The sequence below is a fragment of the Lynx canadensis genome, chromosome B1 (assembly GCF_007474595.2).
Source record: "Lynx canadensis isolate LIC74 chromosome B1, mLynCan4.pri.v2, whole genome shotgun sequence".
Taxonomy (NCBI): domain Eukaryota; kingdom Metazoa; phylum Chordata; class Mammalia; order Carnivora; family Felidae; genus Lynx; species Lynx canadensis.
The window spans coordinates 146,654,482-146,676,735 of record NC_044306.2 but is presented as its reverse complement, the minus strand read 5'-3'; the positions used below and the strand labels follow the sequence as shown (position 1 = coordinate 146,676,735).

Here is a 22,254-nt window from a genome sequence, read left to right as displayed (position 1 = left end):
TATTCTGCCACAAAATTACTAGGGTGGCTGAATATCACTCCACTTAATGAATGCACCATATCAGGGTGTCCAGGTGGCTCAGTCGGTTGAGCGTCCGACTTCGGCTCAGGTCATGATCTTGCGGGTTCAGAGTTCAAGCCCCGCATCGGGCTCTGTGCTGACAGTTTGGAGCCTGGAGCCTGCTTCGGATTCTGTGTCTCCTTCTCTCTCTGCCCCTTCCCCACTCATGCTCTGTCTCTCAAAAATGAATAAATATTAAACAAAAATTTTTAAATGAATGCACCATATCTATTTATTTCCTACAGTAATTCATTTATTTTTAATCTTAACTTTAGAAGAGTGAATAATCTGTGAAGATTTTAGAAAATAGTGATGCCTAGATCCCACCTGCAAAGATTCTGATTTAATTAGTGTGGGGTTCAGTCAAAGCAACAGGAATTTTAAAAGTTCCTCCAGTGGTTTAACGAGGTGAACCCCTCCTAGAATCAGGTGGCATTTGTAAGTGCTCCTTTGTTAGTGTTAACAAAATCATTTTGAGTTGCTGAATGAAGAGTGCAACTGACCCACTTCAGTTTGGCATACATGCAAAATTATTTTGTAACAAACAAAATTATTATGGGGCTTGGTTCATCAGAGTTTGTGCTCTAAGTTTTCTGTTAAGCCATACACAGCATACTAAATACTTAAAAATGGACTGTAGTGGCATGAAATTAGGTGAAAAGGATTTTTGAGTTAATCCATATAATAATCAAGCAATGAATGTATTCTTCAGTGAAGTTTGATTTGGTCAAATACTGTGTCCAGTGCCTGGCATATTATAGGCATTCAATTAATATTTTTTAAAGGAATTAATGCATTTAGCTGAATTTCATACAAAGTCTGGAGTCTTCATCTTTATGGCTCCATTAGATTTTTAATTTGAAATATATTCATTATTGTGCAATTCAGGAAAAAAACATTTCTTTGAATACTCTGTAGATTGAGAAGAGTATTTGTTAACATTTGCAACATGGGATGAATTTGCAAATTTTTTCCCCCTTTTTTCCTTTGAAAAGCGGTCTGTGTCCTTGGACATAAAATGCAAATAATCCCTGTGCTGTTAATTATTGACAAGTTGTCCCATTTGCAACCTAAGGAAATAAGGTAACACATATACTGATATACTAACAGAAGATTACTAATTAACAGGCGTTGCTTGAGAAGGGTATAAAAGAATTTCAGCATGATTTTCAATACTCTCCCCCCATCATTGCCAACGAAAAAATAACTAACAACCATGAAGTGGGTCATATCAATTTTTTTAACTTTCCTACTAAATTTTTCTGAACCCCGAACAATGCACAGAAATGCATATGGAATAGGTAAGATATTTTGTTTTCTTTTTTGTCTTTTCTCTACATCAAAATTCTTACATTTGAATTTATTCATTTTTCCTGATTTATTTATACTTCCTGCTCCACACAGAAGAAAAATATTTAATGGGGAATATCTTTAAATGTATGATAAACTTGTAGCTTTATAAGAGGTTTACAAAATCATGGCAGTGCTCCAGATTATCTACGAATGACTTATACATTCCATGTTGAATTAATGTTTTGTACATTATTTATATAATTGGCATACATGCTAACTTTGAAATATATTTATATTATATCTCTATATATGAGTCTATAATCCTGGCTCCCTCACATATAAAACCCCCTCAGACTGATAAAATAAGTAACATCTTCACCTTTACTTCAGAAAAAATGGATCATTATTTGACTAAAGAAGAAACAATGTGGCTGGGATATAAATAAGCAAGCAAACTGTGATGCAATCATGTTCAAAAGGAGGTCTGAAATGTATTTTTAATCCTTTGATTTCCAAGCCAATTAGAGCATCACAGTACAGGGGGAAACCAAACAATTGAATTTTAGTGCTAGGTCTACTATAAATTATTCTTGTTATCTTAGCTATTCCTTCGTTTCCTAGCTTTCTCAAGTACAAAGTGAAGATGTTTGGATAGATGCTCCCTAATGTCTTCTCAGTTGTGCAGTTCTAAATTAAACATACACATTTTCATATAAGAACGATCACTTTCCTGGTTGCAGTTGAAAACACCATTTCTCATGGAGTTTCTTTTGCTTTCCAGCTTCCATATTGGATTCTTCCCAATGTTCTGCAGAGATGAATTTCGTTGACCTGTAAGTTTTGCTCATATAAATGCACTTCAAATATGCAAAGCAATAATCATTTTAGTAGGTAATTAAATGAGGCCGGATAGCCCTATGGGTTTTGAAAAGTACAAAAGCTAATTGAAGAAGTTATTTATATTGGATATCAAATGGATATTGAAGAGGTTGAAATGTTTGTCCATGCCTTAGATTAAATTAACCTCTAGAGTCCTTGAAATTCCATGGGAAAAACCAAATCATATTTTAGAAACTGAAGATTAGTATCAGATCAGTGGTAACCACAATATATAAATGCAGGAGTTTTTCACATCAATACCAATAGGGTGATATTACAATATTCTGTATTCTGAATACTATGTAAATCCTAGTAGCAAATAATAGGAGGTAAAATATTCTACTTTGTTATTTGTAGAGAGTATGTTTTTCTTTTGAGTTCTGTCTAGTCTATGCTCCTGAAGTTTCTTTTTTTTTTTTTTTTTAATTTTTTTTTTCAACGTTTATTTATTTTTTTTGGGACAGAGAGAGACAGAGCATGAACGGGGGAGGGGCAGAGAGAGAGGGAGACACAGAATCAGAAACAGGCTCCAGGCTCCGAGCCATCAGCCCAGAGCCTGACGCGGGGCTCGAACTCACGGACCGCGAGATCGTGACCTGGCTGAAGTCGGACGCTTAACCGACTGCGCCACCCAGGCGCCCCCTGAAGTTTCTAATAAGGAATTTAAAATAGTGTTTTACTGCTACTGCTTGTACCCAGAACCCTATTAAGACAATTCTTTGGTCAATCCATGAATACCATCTTGGATCAGATCTTGATCAACTAAGAGTAGATACAGGCACACGTCTAATGACCAATTCTTTGCTTAAATTTGAAAGGCACTATAGAATATAGATACCCTCAGCTGTAGGTTCACTGCAGTGGATGGGTGACCACAAAAGCAGGAACCACTCTTAAGGAAAATCCACTTTGAGTTCTTTAATAGATATATGTATACTTTGGGGGTACGGGGCAAGAAGATTGATGTTTCTTTCTGGATGACTAGAATCTAATTTCACATAATTTTTTTTTAGCAAAAGTCATCCCCTAAACAAGTCACATAACAGAAAACAAAAACAAACGAAAACTACATTGGAAGAAAAGCAGCTTAACATGTCTATTCCTTAAGCATTCGTATGTATTTTTGTTCCAGAGCTACCATATTTTTTGCTCAGTTTGTTCAAGAAGCCACTTACAAAGAAGTAAGCAAAATGGTGAAAGATATACTGACTGTAATTGAGAAGTCCACGGGCAGTGAGCAGCCTGTAGGGTGTTTAGAAAATCAGGTGAGTGAATAATAATAATAATATCCCACTATAGTATTTGACCAAAGTTTAGCAGGCAAAAGAGCAGATACAGGGATGCCATGAGAAATACACTTAAATATTTGAACGCTTGTTGGATGAAAGAAGAATTGGGTTAATTCTGAATTGTTGAAGAAAAAGCAGTGAGTACCTGTTGTAAAGAGACAATATAAACATGGTGACTAAGAGCGAAGGTTCTGAAAGTTGAATATCTGGGTGACCATGAGCATGGTACTTAACTTCTTCGAGATTTAGTTTCCTTATCCGTAAAAAAAGGAATAATAGTAGCTTTCAGTTCAGGTTTGTCATAAAGACGGATATAATAATAACAGAAGAAGTCACTTTTTATTAATCACACAATGTGACAGACATTATCCTAGAGAGTGTTACATACTCATTGATAATAAAAATATTTTATGACATGGAGCATAGCATTGATGACTCAGATGGATGTCCAAGTGAGCGAAGAAGAACCCCTCACTGGGGTTACTGGTTACTGGTAGAATATCAGCTTTGCTTACAAACATTAGTTTGTTAAATACTTACAATAATCCTAGGAGGTAAATGCTATTCTTCCAGTTGAGGAAGCTGAGGCACAGAGAGGTTGAGTAACTTTTTTTGAGGGAGTCCAGAACAAGGATTTAAACTAGGCCGTCAGGCTTTAAAATTAACACCCTTATTGGCTTCATTACACTATACTCTACACTGTAGTGAAAGTGAGGCACATACTGAGGGTTGCCAGATTTAACAAACAATAACAAAATATGAAACTCATTTATAATTGAGTTTCAAACAATGAATAGTTTTTTTTTTAAATACACCTTAATGTAGAAGATCAATAAATAATAGTTATTATTGCTTATTTTATTTCAATAGAAAAAAAAACCTAGGAACTTTGTAATGATTAGAGTTACCCAATTATGGGACAAAATGCCCAGAGAATCTTCTCTCATGGTGGGATTGATGAATGGCCAAAAGTCAATGTATTTGGAATATTTTAGAGGAGATGCCCTTTTAAAGATATAAAATACTTTGCAACTCTGAAATTGATGATTTCATAAAACTCTCTGTTTTGCATCTCTATTTTTGGCTTGTCCTGCTAATGTAAAAATTAAGCAAAATACATTCCATATTGCAACTTTACGTCCAGTGAGAGGTTCACGTTAATGTTACAGATTGGCGGTTTATCACTGTAAACTTAAAGGCATGATTTTTATGTGGATTGAGAATTCAAAGTCTTGCTTAAGAGCTGTAGGATTCTCTAAATATTAGCAGTTATAGAAGCTATATAAAATTTGCTGAGATGAATGAAACATGTATTTCTAAGGCATTCTTAGGACTATCGGTCTCATCATCCGATGTTGGTAAAATTAAGGCAACAAAAAAAGTGGCTTACGTATTTTTAAAAGGCTGTTGATAAAATAAGAGGGGAAAATGAAATATTTCAAATATTTTTTTTCTGGGGGGGATAAAATATTGCATGGTGTTTTCCCTTTTAAGATAAAGTAATTTAATAGTCATGTGTATTTCTCAAGGTTGGACACCAAAATTCCACTTCCCAAAAGACATGAGAGAAAACTCTCATCTGGCTGAAACTAAATAAAGTATATTGGAATTTGTATTTTTAATTTGTAGTTCTGATTTTGGGTATTAGAAAACTTCTCATGTGTTTCACAGAATTTCAAAATACAGTTAGTTGTCTTTCTTTAAAAACAAATATTTCCTATAGCTATCTGCCTTTCTGGATGAAATTTGCCATGAGAAGGAAATTTCTGAAAAGTATGGACTCTCAGATTGTTGCAGCCAAAGCGAAGAGGAAAGACATAACTGTTTACTGGCACACAAAAAGGCTACTCCGTCATCCATCCCACCCTTCCAAGTTCCAGAACCTGTCACCAGTTGTAAAGCATATGAAGAAAACAGGGACATGTTCCTGAACAGGTAAGGATCCAATTTAAAGGTAGATTAAAACCCCAGAAGGAGAGTAGCACCAAGCGTAATCTAGTATTTCTGCAATTTACAGAGGTACTCTAAAAGGCAGAGAAGTGGCAATAATTTTGCACCAGCTGAGGTCCTGCACTAGGAAATCAGGCGGACCATTTGGAGTGCAACTTTGTTTCCATAGCATGCTAGGTGGTAGATGAGTACACAACACTCACGGGACCCAACAGTTGTGAGATACACCTTGTTTTGTTTTGTTTTGTTTTTCCTTCCTTCTAATCTCTCCATTTTAGTTTGCCCAGGAAAATTTTAGTACCGCACAAAGTGGTTCCTTCTGGAGCCAAATACTTGGTGTTTCGTGTTCACTGAATTACCCGGAAATAAAAAAAAATTAGAGATTCAGGAATGTTTAAGATACGTTAAACATGGCTAGCAGCTATTGAACACTTAGGATTTTGTAGGACCATGTGTGCTTGGCATGCGTGATCAGATTAGTGCTCACTACCTGCCTTTGAAGCCTGTCCTTTTTCACTTCATTCTTCTTCACATTTTGCAGACTAGGAAATTGAAGTTTAGAAAGTTGAGATAATTGGCTGAGGGCACAGTGCTAGTACATTCCGAAGCAGGGATTTGAACACAGGTTCTCTGTTAGGGGATCCTATATCTAACTCTCAATCACTTCTGCCTTGCATGCTGCTGTCTTGCATGTCTAAGCCAGAGAAATAGAGAGCCTGCCCTTAGACCATCTTTGCCATGGGGACTGTCGAGGTGGATGATTCCGGATTCCAGTTCTAATGGTTGTCCTAGTTTTATATGTTTGTAAATCTCACAGTGCCTTTTCATTTCATAGGTACATCTATGAGATAGCAAGAAGGCACCCCTTTCTGTATGCACCCACAATTCTTTCTTTGGCTACCCACTATGGCAAAATAATTCCACCTTGCTGCAAAACTGAAAATGCAGTCGAATGCTTCCAAACAAAGGTATTATATTTGTACAGATATCTGAACCAATCCTTTAATCTGGCTATGGCTCATTAAAACAAAACAAAGTTAAAAATGGAAATATGCTTTGTATGCAGACTACCATTTTCAGAATAGAGCATATGTTAGCAGTCTGATATTCTTTGGGCGAAAACAGCTGGATTTGCTGTTTTGTATTCATTCCTTTGGCCAACAAGTATTATATGACTAAGGACATGAGTCTGGGGGTGGGATAAAGGAAGACAGAGGTACGGGTCATAACATAAATGAAAGAGAGAGGAATAGGAGGTGGAAGGAGGTGCGGTAGAAGGAGCAGGAGGAGAAAAGGAGGCACAGAAAGAGAGAGGAAAAAGAGAAAGAAAACTATGATAAATACTTTATGTTCATTATTTCTTTTGATGCTAAGAACAAATTTGAGGTGTAAACATCGTCTCATCATCACCTAATGAAAGGAAATGTAGGTTTGGAGACGTAAGCAGCTTTTTTGGGTTTGGAGAATGAGACTAACATCCACAATTAATTACTTGCCACAACAAAAGTCATACAACAAAAATTTCCTAAGGACTGTGATTATTCCCAGAACGTCAGTCTGTGACGCGATGTTATCATTTATTCACTTTTATGTGTGTGACAGAGCAGACATTTAAGAAATCATCAGGTTTCAATTAGTTTAAAAGTACAGTTGTGCACTCAGTATCCCAAGTATGAAAGTTATAATGTTCTTGTTTTAGAGTATTTTTAATAAATCTGTCTGGCATAGATGTATATAAACCAACCTAAAAGAAAGAGTGAATGAAGTTCTGTAAAAATGTATCATGTTTGCAATTTTCGTAATATTCCTTATGGTCTCATGCTTTCCTTGAAGCTGTTGGTTTTCTAATTATTAGCACCTGCAAAGGAAAATACATCCTTTCTTGACAACTTGTTTCTTGTATATCTAGACAGCCCTGATTACAAAAGAATTAAGAGAAAGCAGTTTGTTAAATCAACATATATGTGCAGTGATGAGAAATTTTGGACCCCGAACCTTCCGAGCCATGTAAGTTTACGCCCTATAAGTAGGGAAGAGGGTGATATGTGCAAAACCACTATTTTTCAGTTTGAGCTCATTTTTCTCATTGTTCCTGTTGTTGAGAATGAAGTTTCCTTTGATGAGAGCTGATGCGATTAGAATCCTGAAATCCCAGGAGTGGAAGGAAGCTAACCCATAGTCTGCTGCTTAACTCTTTGTAAAGCACACTTAATTTACCTCTGTCTCATATTCTGTCTTTGCTGTAAGGATACTGAGGAAGACAGTCCAACCTCTTCATTTGTACATGGGAATAAACTGAGACCCAGAGAGATTAAAGCAATTTACTCAGGACCCCACTGCGAGTCTTCAGAGCCCAGTGTTTCTACATCCTGATCGTGATTTATTTTCCTGATTCCTATTCGTCTACTAGGCCAGTGATCTCGAATTGTCTGTATCCTGACAGTTGAGACTTTGGCATCAGATGTAAGAATCAGAATTACCAAGGGGTTAAGGCTGTGCTACAGGGCAAGGCTGCTACTGGCCTCATGTAGCTCCTGACCGTTTCCAAATGTGGCTGATGTGAATGAGGAACTGTGCTCCCAGTGTAAACTACACACCAGAGTTTACAGACTGAGTATGAAAAAGCGAATGTATAATATCTTCTTGGTTTTTATGTTAACTGCATATTAAAATATATTTTTTTAATTTTTTTAACATTTATTTATTTTTGAGACAGAGAGAGAGCATGAGCAGGGGAGGGTCAGAGGGAGAAGGAGACACAGAATCTGAAACAGGCTCCAGGGTCTGAGCTGTCAGCACAGAGCCCGATGCGGGGCTCAAACTCACAGACCACGAGATCAGAACCTGGGCCGAAGTTGGATGCCTAACCGACTGAGCTACCCAGGCGCCCCTAAAATATTTTTTTAAATACATTTTTTTTATTTGCATGTAGTTGACACACAATGTTGCACCAGGTTCAGGTGCCCGACATAGTGATTCAACTTCACTATACATTTTGCTGGGCTCACCTATAGAGATGTAGTTACCACCTGTCACCACACAACGCTATTGTAATATCATTGAATATACTCCCTATGCTGTGCCTTTTATTCCCTGTGACTTATTCATTCCATAACTGGAAGCCTGTATTTCCCTCTGCCTTCCCCCATTTTGCCCATCCTCCAACCCTCCCTTCCTCTGGCAGCCACCAGTTTGTTCCCCGTTTTTATAGGTCTGATTCTGCTTTTCTGTTGGTTGATTCATTTGTTTCCTTTTTTAGATTCCGCATATGAATGAAATCCTATGTTGAAATGGTATCATTTTTGATATATTGGGTTAAAAATATGTTATTAAAGTGAATTTAACTTTTTCCTCTTTACCTTTTAATGTGGCTACTAGAAAATTTTAAACTACATGACTGGTTTAAAGTGCTCTTCAACCTTTACAATGAAGCATTTCTAGTGTAGGAAAATATTTGAGATGCTAATTGACGAGTATTAAATACATGCATTCAAAGTTCATTAGTTTGTGTGCTTGTTAAATGACACATTTAAAAATTATTATACATAGTGGAGACCTAGGTTAAAGTTAGTCATGGAGTTAGTTCTAAAATGTTTTCTTAGAATAGGTCAGATTTTGCTTTACTACCTTCCAACTCTGGTTATTAGAAGCTTAGACTGATTCGTGAATTGCTTCAATTTTTTCTTACTAATAAAATATAAATTAAGTTATTATTATAATGGTTGTATTTATTATTTGCTATCCGTAAGTGATTAAGCTTAAATGTTATAGATTTATAAAGAAAATCTATCCTTATCAGAAGCAGCAACACCAGTTGCTCTAGGGGGTAGTGGTTTCATCTAGACATCTCTTAACACTTAAGGAAATATGTAGAAGGAACAAGCTTTTTTACTTCTTATTTCCCTTCTGGCCACACTCCATTCTTGGTATGCTGACATGTCTGAATGTTCAGTGGGCTCTACTTTCTTGTCTTGTTTCATGTATTTGCACATATACGCCCCTTCTGTATTCTCAGAGTATTTTTTTTCTCCCAAGTAAAAAAAAAAAAATGATTATTATTTTCATGGAATTTTCCATTTCTTAATTGTTTGTCCTTTTAATTTTTTCCCACCCACTCACTATGGTGATTATAAGCAGTCAGCATCACGGATGAGCAGCAAAAAGATAGATTTCATCCCAATTCACAGGAAAGGTTTTAAAGACAAATAAATCATGTCCAAAGTATTTGTGGGGACGGGTCACTCTATAGAACCATTGCCTTCAAAGATTGGTTGGAATTGACAAGACTTATAATGCTTTCCCTTTTCTTTTTCTTTTATTTGTTTATGTTTGTGTATTTATTTTGAGATAGAGAGACAGAGTGCAATCAGGGGAGGGGCAGAGAGAGAGAGAGAGCGACATGGAATCCCAAGTAGGCTCTGGGCTTGATCTCATGAACTGTGAGATCATGACCTGAGCCTAAAGCAACCACACAGGCGGCCCTCCCTTTTCTTTTCAAACAGCGAAAGCATTTCCATTCTTTCTTTTTGGAACTGCAACTATATTAATATTCTCTCTGTATTATTTAATTTTGGTAGATAATCAGGATTGATTTCTAATTCCTTTCCTTCCCCTTTAGAACTGTTACTAAATTGAGTCAAAAGTTTTCCAAAGCGAATTTTACCGAAATTCAGAAACTGGTCCTGGATGTGGCCCACATACATGAGGAATGTTGCAGAGGAAACGTGCTGGAGTGTCTGCAGGATGGGGTAAAGAGTCTTGCGTCCCAAAACAGAGATAATTCCACTTCCTTTTCTTTCTTTGGCTCTCCTTCTACATGGGAGAAGGCTGTTGGAGTTGGTCACAGGGTAGGGTAGCTAGCTGGCTGAGTCAAGTCACAGACTTCTTGACAGTAAAACTGAAACCGTGTTTTGTTAACCCTGCCTTTCACTTAAGAGATACTCTCCTCTCGTGACACCGGGGCCCATTCTTTCTTCTGAAAATGATCATAAACTCCACATAGAATCTTGGGGGAGAGACTCTTTACTTTTAACCAATTGGTTTTTCTAGCCATTTATCATTTCATTTGGCAAATATATACGGAATACTTTCTGTGTGCTAGACACTATGAAGGACACTAAGGCAGAAGCTTCGCTCAGGGAATTTACAGTCTGATGGGAGAGATGAGGCATGTAGGGCCCGTCTTCTGTTTGCTGTTATCTCCACAGGCCGGCTGCACGATGCCTGGGCCACAGAAGGGGCTCTATTATATTTATGATATGAATACAACAAAATGACACAACAGACAACAAAAACAACACCAGAAACTGTTCCACAAGATACAAAGCCACAGAGAGAGGCGTGGATAAAGGGCTCCAGGAGAATTAAAAACCAAAAGAAAATCCCCCAAACAGAATCCTCAAATGTGCCATAGTTAGTCGCCATTTTAGCAGCATGGCATTCATCTATTCTGGGCCAACTTTAGGCTTCCTGGATACTGTACAAGAGGCCTATCTATCCCCAAATTCCTTCCTCTCTGGTCCCTGGTGACACACCGTCTTTTCCAAGAAGGCTTCAAACCATTGCTCTTAGATATTCAAAAGGCTTAGAAACCCAGGCTTGAACCTGGTTTCCAAAGGGTTGGATGTGGAGATAAAATGCTCATTTGAGCCAGTCCCATGGCAGTTTGGCTGAAAGAGGCAATCTCTGAGCAAAGGCAGAGATCCTGGTGTGAAGAGCTGGGGAAGATTCCCAAAGACAGATTTCCTATTTCATTTATTTTTCCTTTTACAAATTTTTACTTGCATATTAGAAAAATTACTTTGTTTTTCTTTGAAGTTAGTTGTCTTGGTTTTAATAGACGACTTTACTGATTTCTATAGGCACTTAAATTATTTTTCCATTTTTGGAGCTCATTACCACCCTTTTCCTTTAAAGTGGAAAAATTAATTTCAACATGGTATGTCAATTGGTTTTAATAGCTGAATGATGGGTTCTAATTGTTCTTACTGAGAAGGCTTGGATTTTTAGTCCCGAGACAGGGATATGGAAGTTCTGTTCCATTCTTAGATGTGCTGAAATTTCATCATCTATAGCCCGCCCTCTGGAGGTCATAGTGGGTCACTGCAGATTGATCTGTTAACATGGAGCAGAAAGTTTGCTCTCCATGATTAGGACATCAACAGCAAACGTTGTCCAGTAGCCCATTTTAATAGGAATAGAAAGATATATACCTATGTGCATGTCATTTGGTTTGAAGAGTATATTTCTATCGTGTTTTTAAAATCTTCCTAATACAAAATAGATTTTAGCTGACAACTATGAAAAGAAGAATTGAACAAACGGGTAGGTAGAAAGGAGTAAGGAAAAGCAAAGTAGGGAGAAAGCACTAACATTAGAGACAAGGTAAAATGTCTTCTATTTCTTTTTTTTCTCTCCTTCTCTCCCTCCCTTCCTCCCTCATCTTCCTATTACAGGAAAAAATTATGTCCTACCTATGTTCTCGGCAAGATATTCTGTCAAGCAAAATAGCAGAATGCTGCAAATTGCCCATACTTGAACTTGGTCAATGCATAATTCATGCAGAAAATGATGACACACCTGAAGGATTATCTCTGAATCTAAATAGATTTTTAGGAGAGAGAGATTTCAACCAATTTTCTTCAAGGGAAAAAGATCTTTTCATGGCAAGGTAACACACTCTGTAAATGTATGTTCACATGAGTAAAGATCAGTATGTAGCTGACAGTTTTGTGTTGCTGAAATGGGGAGTGATGGTTACAGGTTTTGAACTCAGTATGTTTGGGTGATGCTAGAATGTTCTGAACCAAAATCTATTTAAGCAGATAAGTAGGGAGTAAGGAAATGAGATCTATCTTATACTGATGAGACTTTCACTGTTGCTGCTACTAACTGAAGCTATATTTTATTTTGTATCAATTTCTCTGGGATCAGAAGCACTGTCATCTTTGCATGGATTACTCGTATGAAGACTACTACTGAGCTTCCAAATTAGATATGGATATTTTGTGATAATAAGGGCTAATGGTTATGAATGTGCTTTTTCACTGTGCATGTTTTCAAAACTTTCCGAAGTATAACTCAATAGATAATGGTAGATAGAAGGGCTTTTATTAGAACAGTTTATTTGCTATTTATTTAATATGTGTTTTGTTTTTGTAAGAAAATAAAAAATGTGTAGAGATACTTGCAGTATAGTACTTTATTGTAATATAACTGATAGGAAGCAAGCAGCCAAGTTAATACATTTTCCTTTATTGTACAGTGTATATCTATGGACACTATTCGAGGAGGGATTTGTGTAGCTCTTAGGATTTCAGGCTTAATGATCTCCAAGGGTCTTTATAAATTTAAAAGCCTGCTTCTAATGTAATAATGAAAATAATGGCCCAGTTTTCTCTTTCATATTCCCTAAGGATATCACTCTATACTTGCATTCAGATTGGACATACATAATTTGCATTCAGATTGGACACACATAATTTGCACTGCTAAATAAAATTACACACACAAGAACAAAGTCCAAATTGAAGGAACCCACACTGACAATTTATTGGTGGCAGAACTAAATATTACTTATATCTATGACTTGGAAATACAATTAGTAAATTCAAGAATTATCTTTAAACTTACCCACCCACACATCCAACAATAATTGTTTATCTAATAGAAGCACTTCTTCAATTAGAAAGGTTCTTTGCAGTAGAAATTTTCTCAGCTGAGAATGATCTTCCTCCAGGTACTTGTGTAGCTTCCTTCACCCAGGGTTCTGTTCCAAAAGAGCCACCCAAAGAGACATTTCTTGACCAATGCTCTAAATTAAGACTCACTCCCCCCACATTCTGTCTTCCTTTATTTCTCTTCACTCATTTATCACCACCTGAATTCGATGACCTAGTTTTGTTTATTCATTTCTGTCTCCCTGTAATGTATGCTTTTGAGAGGTCAGGCATTTTATCTTATACCTTACTGAATCCTTACTGCTGAAAGAAATGCTTGCATAGAGTAGGCACTGGAAAAATATTTGTTGAATAAATGACTGTAAAGCTCATAATTGAAAAACCCAAGTGAAGAGTGCAAAAGAAAACAAAATAGCATTTTAGAACAATTGGATGGATTATAATTTGTATTAATAGTTTTACTGTGCATATAGTTCAAGTCATATTTGATTTCCAGGCTTATGCATTTGAATTTTAACGTTTGCATGCCATATAACACAGGAATAAATTGTCTCTTAATTCCAACAACATGATATTTTTTCACACTCGTTTCAGGTTTACCTATGAATATTCCAGAAGACATACTAAACTTGCTGTCCCAGTAATTCTAAGAGTGGCTAAAGGATACCAGGAGTTATTGGAGAAGTGTTCCCAGTCTGAAAACCCTCTTGAATGCCAGGATAAAGGGGTAAATTGCTCTTACTTTTTAGGGAGAGTCTGAAAAACTGCATAGAAATTATCCATTAAAAATGCTGTTTCTATGAAAACATCTAGTTATTAACTAGTAGTTAGCTAGTTATATCTACTAAGTAGTCATCTAGATATTAAGTAGTTATTAACTAGTAGTCAACAACCAGTGGCCTAATGTAGGAAGAAAAATGGCAACCAAAAGTTCTTTGACACACAGAATAACAATAATACTCATTTTTGAACAGCTCCAGAAAAGCAAGAATTTGTACAGAAAGAACTGTAATCCTTTATCCAAACATTGAATTCTGTCATCACATAGCTTGGTGATTCACAGTTTTAAGCTTAATCTCCCCAAAGTCCATTTGTTTTTATTTTTATTTTTTTAATGTTTATTTATTTTTGAGAGAGAGAGAGTGTGAGCAGGGGAGGAGCAGAAAGAAAGGGAGACACAGAATCTGAAGCTGTGGTTCTAGGCTCTGAGCTGTCAACACAGAGTCAGATGCGGGGCTTGAACTTGTGAACCATGACATCATGACCTGGGCCAAAGTCAGACACCTAACTGACTGAGCCACCCAGGCGCCCCGGTCCATTTGTTTTAATTGTCACAAGTCACACTCTCATTATCTTTAGTATTACAAAAAAACCCTCAAAAATTGGTTTTTCTAAGATTGGTGTCAGAATAATATATTATTGGTCAATTTTTACATACAAAGTTATGTGTCCCGGAAGAGAAGAAAATGTACATAATAATGCTTGTATTTTCAGGAAGAAGAATTGGAGAAATATATTCAGGAAAGTCAAGCGTTGGCAAAGCGAAGCTGTGGCCTCTTCCAGAAACTAGGAGAATATTACTTACAAAATGCGTACGTTTTAAAAAATTTTTTCTAATGTTTACTTATGTTTGAGAGAAAGACAGAGTGTGAGTGGGGGTGGGGCAGAGAGAGAAGGAGACACAGAATGTGAAGCAGGTTCCAGCCTCTGAGCTGTCCGCACAGAGCCCGACTTGGGGCTGGAACTCACAAACCACGAGATGATGACCTGAGCCGAATTCAGACACTTAACCGACTGAGCCACCCAGGTGCCCCAACGCGTATGTTTTTTTAAATAGCACTTTCAGTGATTTCAAATTTTGTAGTGCGAGGGAAATATAAACCTAAATTAGTCACCCAGGGCTACTCTAATTTCAGCCCCTATTTCATATTGGAAATCAGTGTAATCCGATCACCCAATTTCCCTTGGGAGAAGGTACTCATCCCCATTCCCCTCTTCTAGAAAGCAAGAAGAATGGCTTATAAAAGTCTGATATTGGTACTTCTCTGGGTTCCCCAAATCATGCAGATTTTTGCAGAAAAGATATTTATTCTGTTGCAGTCTGTCAGAGTGGAATCACTGAATAGATCAAAGCTAGTATCAGTGAAACTTCGGAGGTTGGAATAGGTGTCAGTCTACTCTCCAGAGTTTGTTTCCCCATTGTGATATGTCGCTACAATAGAAGTATAGGGAGTGGTGGTTAGAGCAAATGCATCTTGAAAGGTGGTCCAAATACCTTGTTGGTAATACAAATGAGCTGACATCATGGCTTCTGATACCAAGAGAGGATCTTTGAGAACGAGCGAGGAGTCAAAAACTCATGAATGGCTCAGCAGGATTTGGTGAAAAAAAAAATTGCTTCTTTCAGGTTTCTTGTTGCTTACACAAAGAAAGCCCCTCAGCTGACCCCACCTGAGCTGATGGCCTTCACTAGGAAAATGGCAACCGCAGCAGCCACTTGTTGCCAACTCAGTGAGGACAAGCAATTGGCCTGTGGTGAGGGAGCGGTGAGTGTTTTGTTTAGTCCCATTGTGTTTCTGCCCCGTTTGACTTGAAATGGTCTCATAATTCCCATTTAGGAGAAATGGTAAAAACCACTGTGGAGATGGTTTTAATAGACTTGTTTGATTAGTTACAGTTGGAGAGGGCATGAACTCAGCTCTGAACAGTTGGGCATGTGGCCAGGCTTCTGGTCCTTCTAGAAAGGCTGGGGGAGTGCAACCAGTTTATCCAAAGATGTCTAAGCAAGCTTTATGAACCGGAAAGAGAATAACCAACACATCATTCAATTCAATGATTTCCTCTTTTTGTTCACAAAATACTTTAATGTTAAAAAAAGAAGACAAAGAAAATTTTGAAATTCCCCATTACCGTCTTCATTTTATAGCAAAATGAGGCTCAAAGAAATTACATTAGGACCAACATGTCCCAGGTAGTAAATGGTGGGGCTGATATTTGAATGCATATGCAGCTCTTCCCAGAGCCCAGGCTCTAACACCCAATGCCATACCTTCTTCACAATTTCCTTTCTGGTTGCACATGCCTCTACTGCTGTTGTGCTATTATCCCACTGCATCTAGTTCACACATAGATCTTAGTTACTCCACTGTGCATCCATAAGCATTGAGTTTGGTCTAATGGACACAAGGAAAAAAATGTGAATTGAGTTAAAAAAAAAAAAAGCTTCACTTTTGATAGATGAAAGTAAGTCATTTTATTTATTAAAAATTTTCTTTTTCAATGTTTGTTTATTTTTGAGAGAGAGAGAGAGACAGAGCATGAGCAGGGAAGGGGGAGAGAGAGAGAGAGAGAGAGAGAGAGAGAGAGAGAGAGAGACAGAATCCGAAGCAGGCTCTGTGCTCTGAGCTGTCAACACAGAACCTGACTGGGTGCTCAAACACACGAACTGTGAGATCGTGACCTAAGCCGAAGTTGGGCACTCAACTGACAGAGTCACCCAGGTGCCCCTATAAGTCATTTTTTTTTTTAGTATACTTGTATTTTTGTCTTTTGTAGTATAATCATCTTATCATATTAGGGACATTCCCCCTCACCCCTTTAACAGGATAAAGAGTTTAGAACAGGGTAAGCTGAATAAGAAAATGACTTTCTCGTTAGTAATGCCAATCATCTTTACTTTCTAATGTCACTAGTGTCATAAAATGACAGGCTGATTTTTTTCATTATTTTTTCCCTTAAAATCATAATTGTGAACCAAATTGTACATTTATCGTTTCCCCTTTCCTCTTTCGGATGCCAAGGACTTATTTGCTAGCTAGTCTTCATGTCTTGGAATTTTCCACAAAAGGTAAGAGTGGAAGGAGAATTCCTGTGATTAAGCATCACCTTTATCATTGATTGAATCCCACGTGCTGAGAGACTGCAGGGACATGGGCTGTTGTAGCAGATTGGGAGTGTAGGTTCTGGAGGCCTCCTGCCTGCATCCCCGTCCACTGTCACCACTGAAAAGCTAGTTATAGCACTTGGCTTGAGCTTTCTCATCTGACATTTGGGAATAAGAATTGTACCACCCACATAGGATGACTGTCTTAAATGAGGTAATCCCTGTAACTCGTTCAGAACTGGCTGGATACATAGTATGCACACAAAACATATTGGCCATTATTACAAGTTATTACCAGGTATTTAAGAAATATCTTTGAAGTGTGGAAGGTAGGAGGACTCTACAAGAGGAAAGCCTTAAAAGACACACACACGTGCACACATACACACGCTGGCCTTGTTTCTTTTCAATTAGGATTATACACACACACAAACACACACACACATATACATATGTATACCTGTATGCATGTATGACATGTGCAAGTATGTATGTATATGAAAGGATGAGGCTTGTGAAATTGTACCTTCAGAAAGTGATTCTCTGGGTCCCAAAAGGAAAATGGAAAGTTCCACTAGATAGATATACATGAAAAATTTAAACCATGTATTTAAGCCATCAGGGCAGATAATTTTTTGCCTTTGGAAGTATGTATGTGACTGGAAGCGTATTTTAAATAACTGAAGGGACTATCTTTGACATTACCTATGAAATATTTGCCACTAAATGTGAAGTTATTCCCCAACAATGAGTGAAAAAAGAATCCACAATGTGGCAACATATGATCCCAGGGAGCAGATTTTTTTGGTAATACTGATTATAAATTACTGCCTTAAAAAACTGCAAGAATTTTCTGGAAGCCTGAGTCAACATAGTGGCTCATGCTGAATCTCCTTGCTTTCTTCTTTCCTGTTGTCCTAACCAGGCTGATCTTATTATTGGACAATTATGCATCAGGCACGAAGAGACTCCTGTAAACCCCGGTGTTGGCCTGTGCTGCACTTCTTCGTATGCCAACAGGAGGCCGTGTTTCAGCAGCTTAGTGGTGGATGAAACATATGTCCCTTTGCCATTCTCTGCTGACAGATTCATCTTCCATAAGGATCTGTGCCGAGCTCAGGGTGTAGCACTGCAAACAATGAAGCAGCAGTAAGAAATGGTTCTTTGCTAACAGGGAGAAGACCAACAACACCAAATAGGAGTTGAGATTTCTACCTTACATACCCAACAATCTTGGGTTTATTAGGAGAATGTTATTGCCCCAAAGCACTTACAGTGGCTTTTAAAATAGTTTTGTCTCAGTGCCTTCACAGCCTCATGGGAGCATAGGCCTGGAAAAATTCACTAGGATGGACAAGTTTTTGTTTGTAAAAACAGTATCCTCTCTAACTACTGTTGTGATACATGTTGGGACTGAGAAAAATGGCAATCTACTTTGGGGAATTAGGATGTGTCCTTGCAGTAAGTTTGGGTACCTCCATTCCAAAACACTGGGAAAGCACTATTGAAACTTTTTTTTCGCACTGTTTACTTCTTGAAGAGAGTAACCATAATATTTGAGTCAACCATGAAGTATGGGTGTTATGAGATGGAATGCACATTTCAATTCATTGTGGGAGGCATTCTGTAATGGTGATGTTAACACACGCCAGTGGAACTTATGTTTTCCAAATTCCCGTGCATTTTAGTACTCACTTGCTTTGTTTTAATATTTGTTTTTTGAGAGAAAGAGAGAGAGAGAGAGAGAGAGAGAGCGAGCAGAGGAGGGGCAGAGAGAGAGGGAGAGAGAATCCTCACAGCACACAGCCTGACACAGGGCTCGATCTCACCAACGAACCATGAGATCATGACCTGAGCCAGAATGAAGAGTGGGTTGCTTAATCGACCGAGCCACCCAGGTGCTCCTACTCTCTTGCTTTGTAAATTGTCTTCCTTCATTTTGGGAAACCTGTCCTTCCCTTTTTTGCTGTCACAATCTGTGTCATGCTTCAAAGTACAGTAAGAATGCTGCCTCCTCTGGCAAGTCTTCCCTAGTCCCCAGTCAACATTGGTTCCAACATGAAAGTGCTGCTAAATGAGTAGTGCAGGTGATTGGTGGGACCAATGCTCAGGTATGGGTGTGGTAATTATGAATGGCAGGAGCTTGGAACTCTGGGTCTTTGAGTATTGATAGGATATACGTTAGACTGGAGAACTGGAAGTATATTCCAGGCAAGTAAGAAAAAGACTGTATCTTACTACATATCAGTATGGTGGCACTATAAAATCATGTTTCATCTGCACAAATCCAGACTAGTGGGATATCTACCCATTTCTAGCCCCAGTATTTCTGACGAAGGTGTTAGACAGAGTGCGTGTTGTAAATCTGGTGATGGGTTGATGGAGTGAGGGTTTAGGGGGAGGGTTGCTAGGACTCTCAAGACTCTGCTAGGAAGTCTTTAGAAAAATACTTTGCATAACAGATTTCTCTTTTATTTTGTTTAAATTATAGATTTCTCATTAACCTTGTGAAGCAAAAGCCTCAAATAACAGAAGAACAACTTGAAGCTGTCATTGCAGATTTCTCTGGTCTACTGGAAAAGTGCTGCCAAGGCCAAGAGCAGGAAGCCTGCTTTGCAGAAGAGGTATGTGAAGCTCATTTTCACACTCAAAATACTTGGGATGGAGTTTTCTGTAATGAATAACAGAAAGAATATTCCACTCATCTAAAACTTTAAAATAATGCCAGAGAGATTTAAATGTATTTGGAAATAGGTTGAAGGAATTTATGACATTTAAGAAATAATCAGTTTTCTCACTAGTATTAGAATGAAGCATAATTTTAGAATATTTTAAGAAAATTAGTAAATTCAACTTATTTCCTGATAGAGGGAACTATAAACTGAATATATAATTAATTGATGGTAATTTAGACAGTTTCTGGCCTAGAACTGATCGCTTCAGCTGAATGGAGTAAAAGGACTTAATAGCAAGTTAATTGTGCAAACAAGATATAGGGGGAATATTTCTTTTTTTTTAATATATGAAATTTATTGTCAAATTGGTTTCCATACGACACCCAGTGCTCATCCCAAAAGGTGCCCTCCTCAATACCCATCCCCCACCCTCCTCTCCCTCCCACCTGCCATCAACCCTCATTGGGGGAATATTTCTAAAAAATATTTTTGAAATCATTTAGGATCGTGCCTTTGTATATCAACAGACTAGTAATTAGGAATTATCTTAAACTTATTATTTAATAATTTTAAATGGGTTTGTAATCGCCTACATTTTATAGGCCTTTAGTTTAGGTTACTAAATATATTTGAATATAGCATCATTACAATTTTGAAAGATTTTATAATTCAGCCTTTTTGTCAGGTGTACACTTATCAATATGTGTCTGTGCTTTTAGTAGAGAGGGTGGAACACAGATAACCAAATCAGATAAAACAAAACTGATAAAATAGTTTTGATGTAAACCTTTTCTGATGAACATGATACAAAAAGATAAATGTCGCTTGATATGGGAAGACATTCATTTAGATGTAGAGAACATTAACACGTAGCAGCTATACTTTCTCTGCAAACCTTCCAATTTCTATGACTGATTTGTGGAGGAAGGTGAGGGGTGTGGTGGGGCTTGGTAACAATTTGGAGATTGGTGTAGGAGAACAAGCTATGTCTACTATTGGTACAAGTGGATTTTTGTGTTCTCTGGCTTCCATGGTCCCAGCTTGCTAGCATCAGAGGTGTACTTGAAATTTGAAAACAAGTAAGCATGCAAGTCAATCTTGGCTCAGGTTATGATCTCACGGTTCATGAGTTTGAGCCCCATGTGAGTTCACCCCTAGATGGTGGAGAGTTAATGGTAAAAATGGCAGAGCCATCCATCTCTTCATCTGATGATTCTTATTTGCTTTTAATTTTCAGGGTCCAAAACTGATTTCAAAAACCCGTGCTGCCTTGGGAGTTTAAATTACTGCAGGTAACAGAAAGTTCAGACAAGGATAAATCTAATGGTCATTCTTCCAAAATATTGATCCATAGCAAAATACATCCTGAGACCTACCATTAAAATGCTTTTTTAAAAAATAAATGCAATTTAATACAGAGTTTATTTTAGAAATGCTGGAACAAAATTGTGTCCACAATGTTGAATCAGTGACTCAACAAACTCAAAATTCTCTTAGGTTTTTTCTAAGGTTTCAGAGAATGCCATCAGAAGATCTTCCCATCTATTTAGTACTTCCCCGGTGCAAAATAATAGAACCAGTTACCTGCTGCACCATTCACTTAATTAGTACTTAACATATTTTTGTTTGTATTACAGGGGGAAGAAGAAGACAAAATAAGTCTTCATGGTTTGGTGTGCATCTTTTCCTTTAATTCTAACTGAGATAGTGCTTTTTGTGAATTAATGAAATAATGACTTTATTATGAGATTTCTCTGTCATATAAATAAAGTATCTTCAAATGTTTCCTTTTTCCTAGCCTGCTTATTTATGAAAGTTTATAAATGATTTTAAAAACCAATTATGTATACCACTGTCTGAAGCAGATTCTGATAAAAAAGCGGTGAGTCTTGGTTGTTGTAGGAGATTAAAACAACTCAAGGGTGGATTTACAACACTGAAGGCTATGGGGTGCCTGGGTGGCTCAGTCAGTTAAGCATCCGACTCTTGATCTTGGCTCAGGTCATGATCTCATGGGTTCGTGGGTTTGTGCTCTAGGTTGTTAGCACTCCCCATCCTCCCTCTCTCTCTGCCCCCACTCCCTCCCTCCCTCCCTCTCTCTCTCTCTCTCTCAAAATAAATAAATAAATGAACATTAAAAAAAATGAAGGCTAGATTACTTGGTGCCCTAAAAATTGTTCAAGTTAAGCCCTGTGTTGCTGCCAGGAACCATTGTTCATTAAATGAACACTTAAGTATTCTAACAGATACACTGGAAACGAAAAAGAAATTCTTATGTTTTTAGGGGACCCATCCAGGATGATGCTACTCAAAATTTAACATCTACTTTTTTCTCTCAATGCTGTTCAGTTCTCTATTCACAGACATTTAAAAATGCAAGTGTTTATTGTAGTTATTTTGATTGAATATAATTAATATTTTTAACAGTTGATTTTTCCTTATTTCACAAGTATTTATTGAGCACTCACTGGGTACCAGGTCCCGTTCTGGGTGCAGTCACTGTCCTCCAGTAGAGGAGGACACAACTAATAGCAATGCAACAAGAT

General features: G+C 37.5%; 1 protein-coding gene across 1 annotated transcript; it reads left to right on the top strand.

Moving 5' to 3' along the window:
- The first annotated feature begins 1,276 nt into the window (after window positions 1-1,276).
- On the top strand, window positions 1,277-20,990 carry LOC115512560 (alpha fetoprotein). The gene is made up of 14 exons (XM_032593046.1): window positions 1,277-1,361; window positions 2,135-2,186; window positions 3,365-3,497; window positions 5,245-5,456; window positions 6,307-6,439; window positions 7,381-7,478; window positions 10,090-10,219; window positions 11,927-12,141; window positions 13,745-13,877; window positions 14,645-14,742; window positions 15,558-15,696; window positions 17,959-18,182; window positions 19,525-19,657; window positions 20,946-20,990. Exons 1-14 carry the CDS (start codon window positions 1,277-1,279, stop codon window positions 20,988-20,990), a joined length of 1,830 nt encoding a protein of 609 aa, XP_032448937.1.
- Window positions 20,991-22,254: the final 1,264 nt, after the last annotated feature.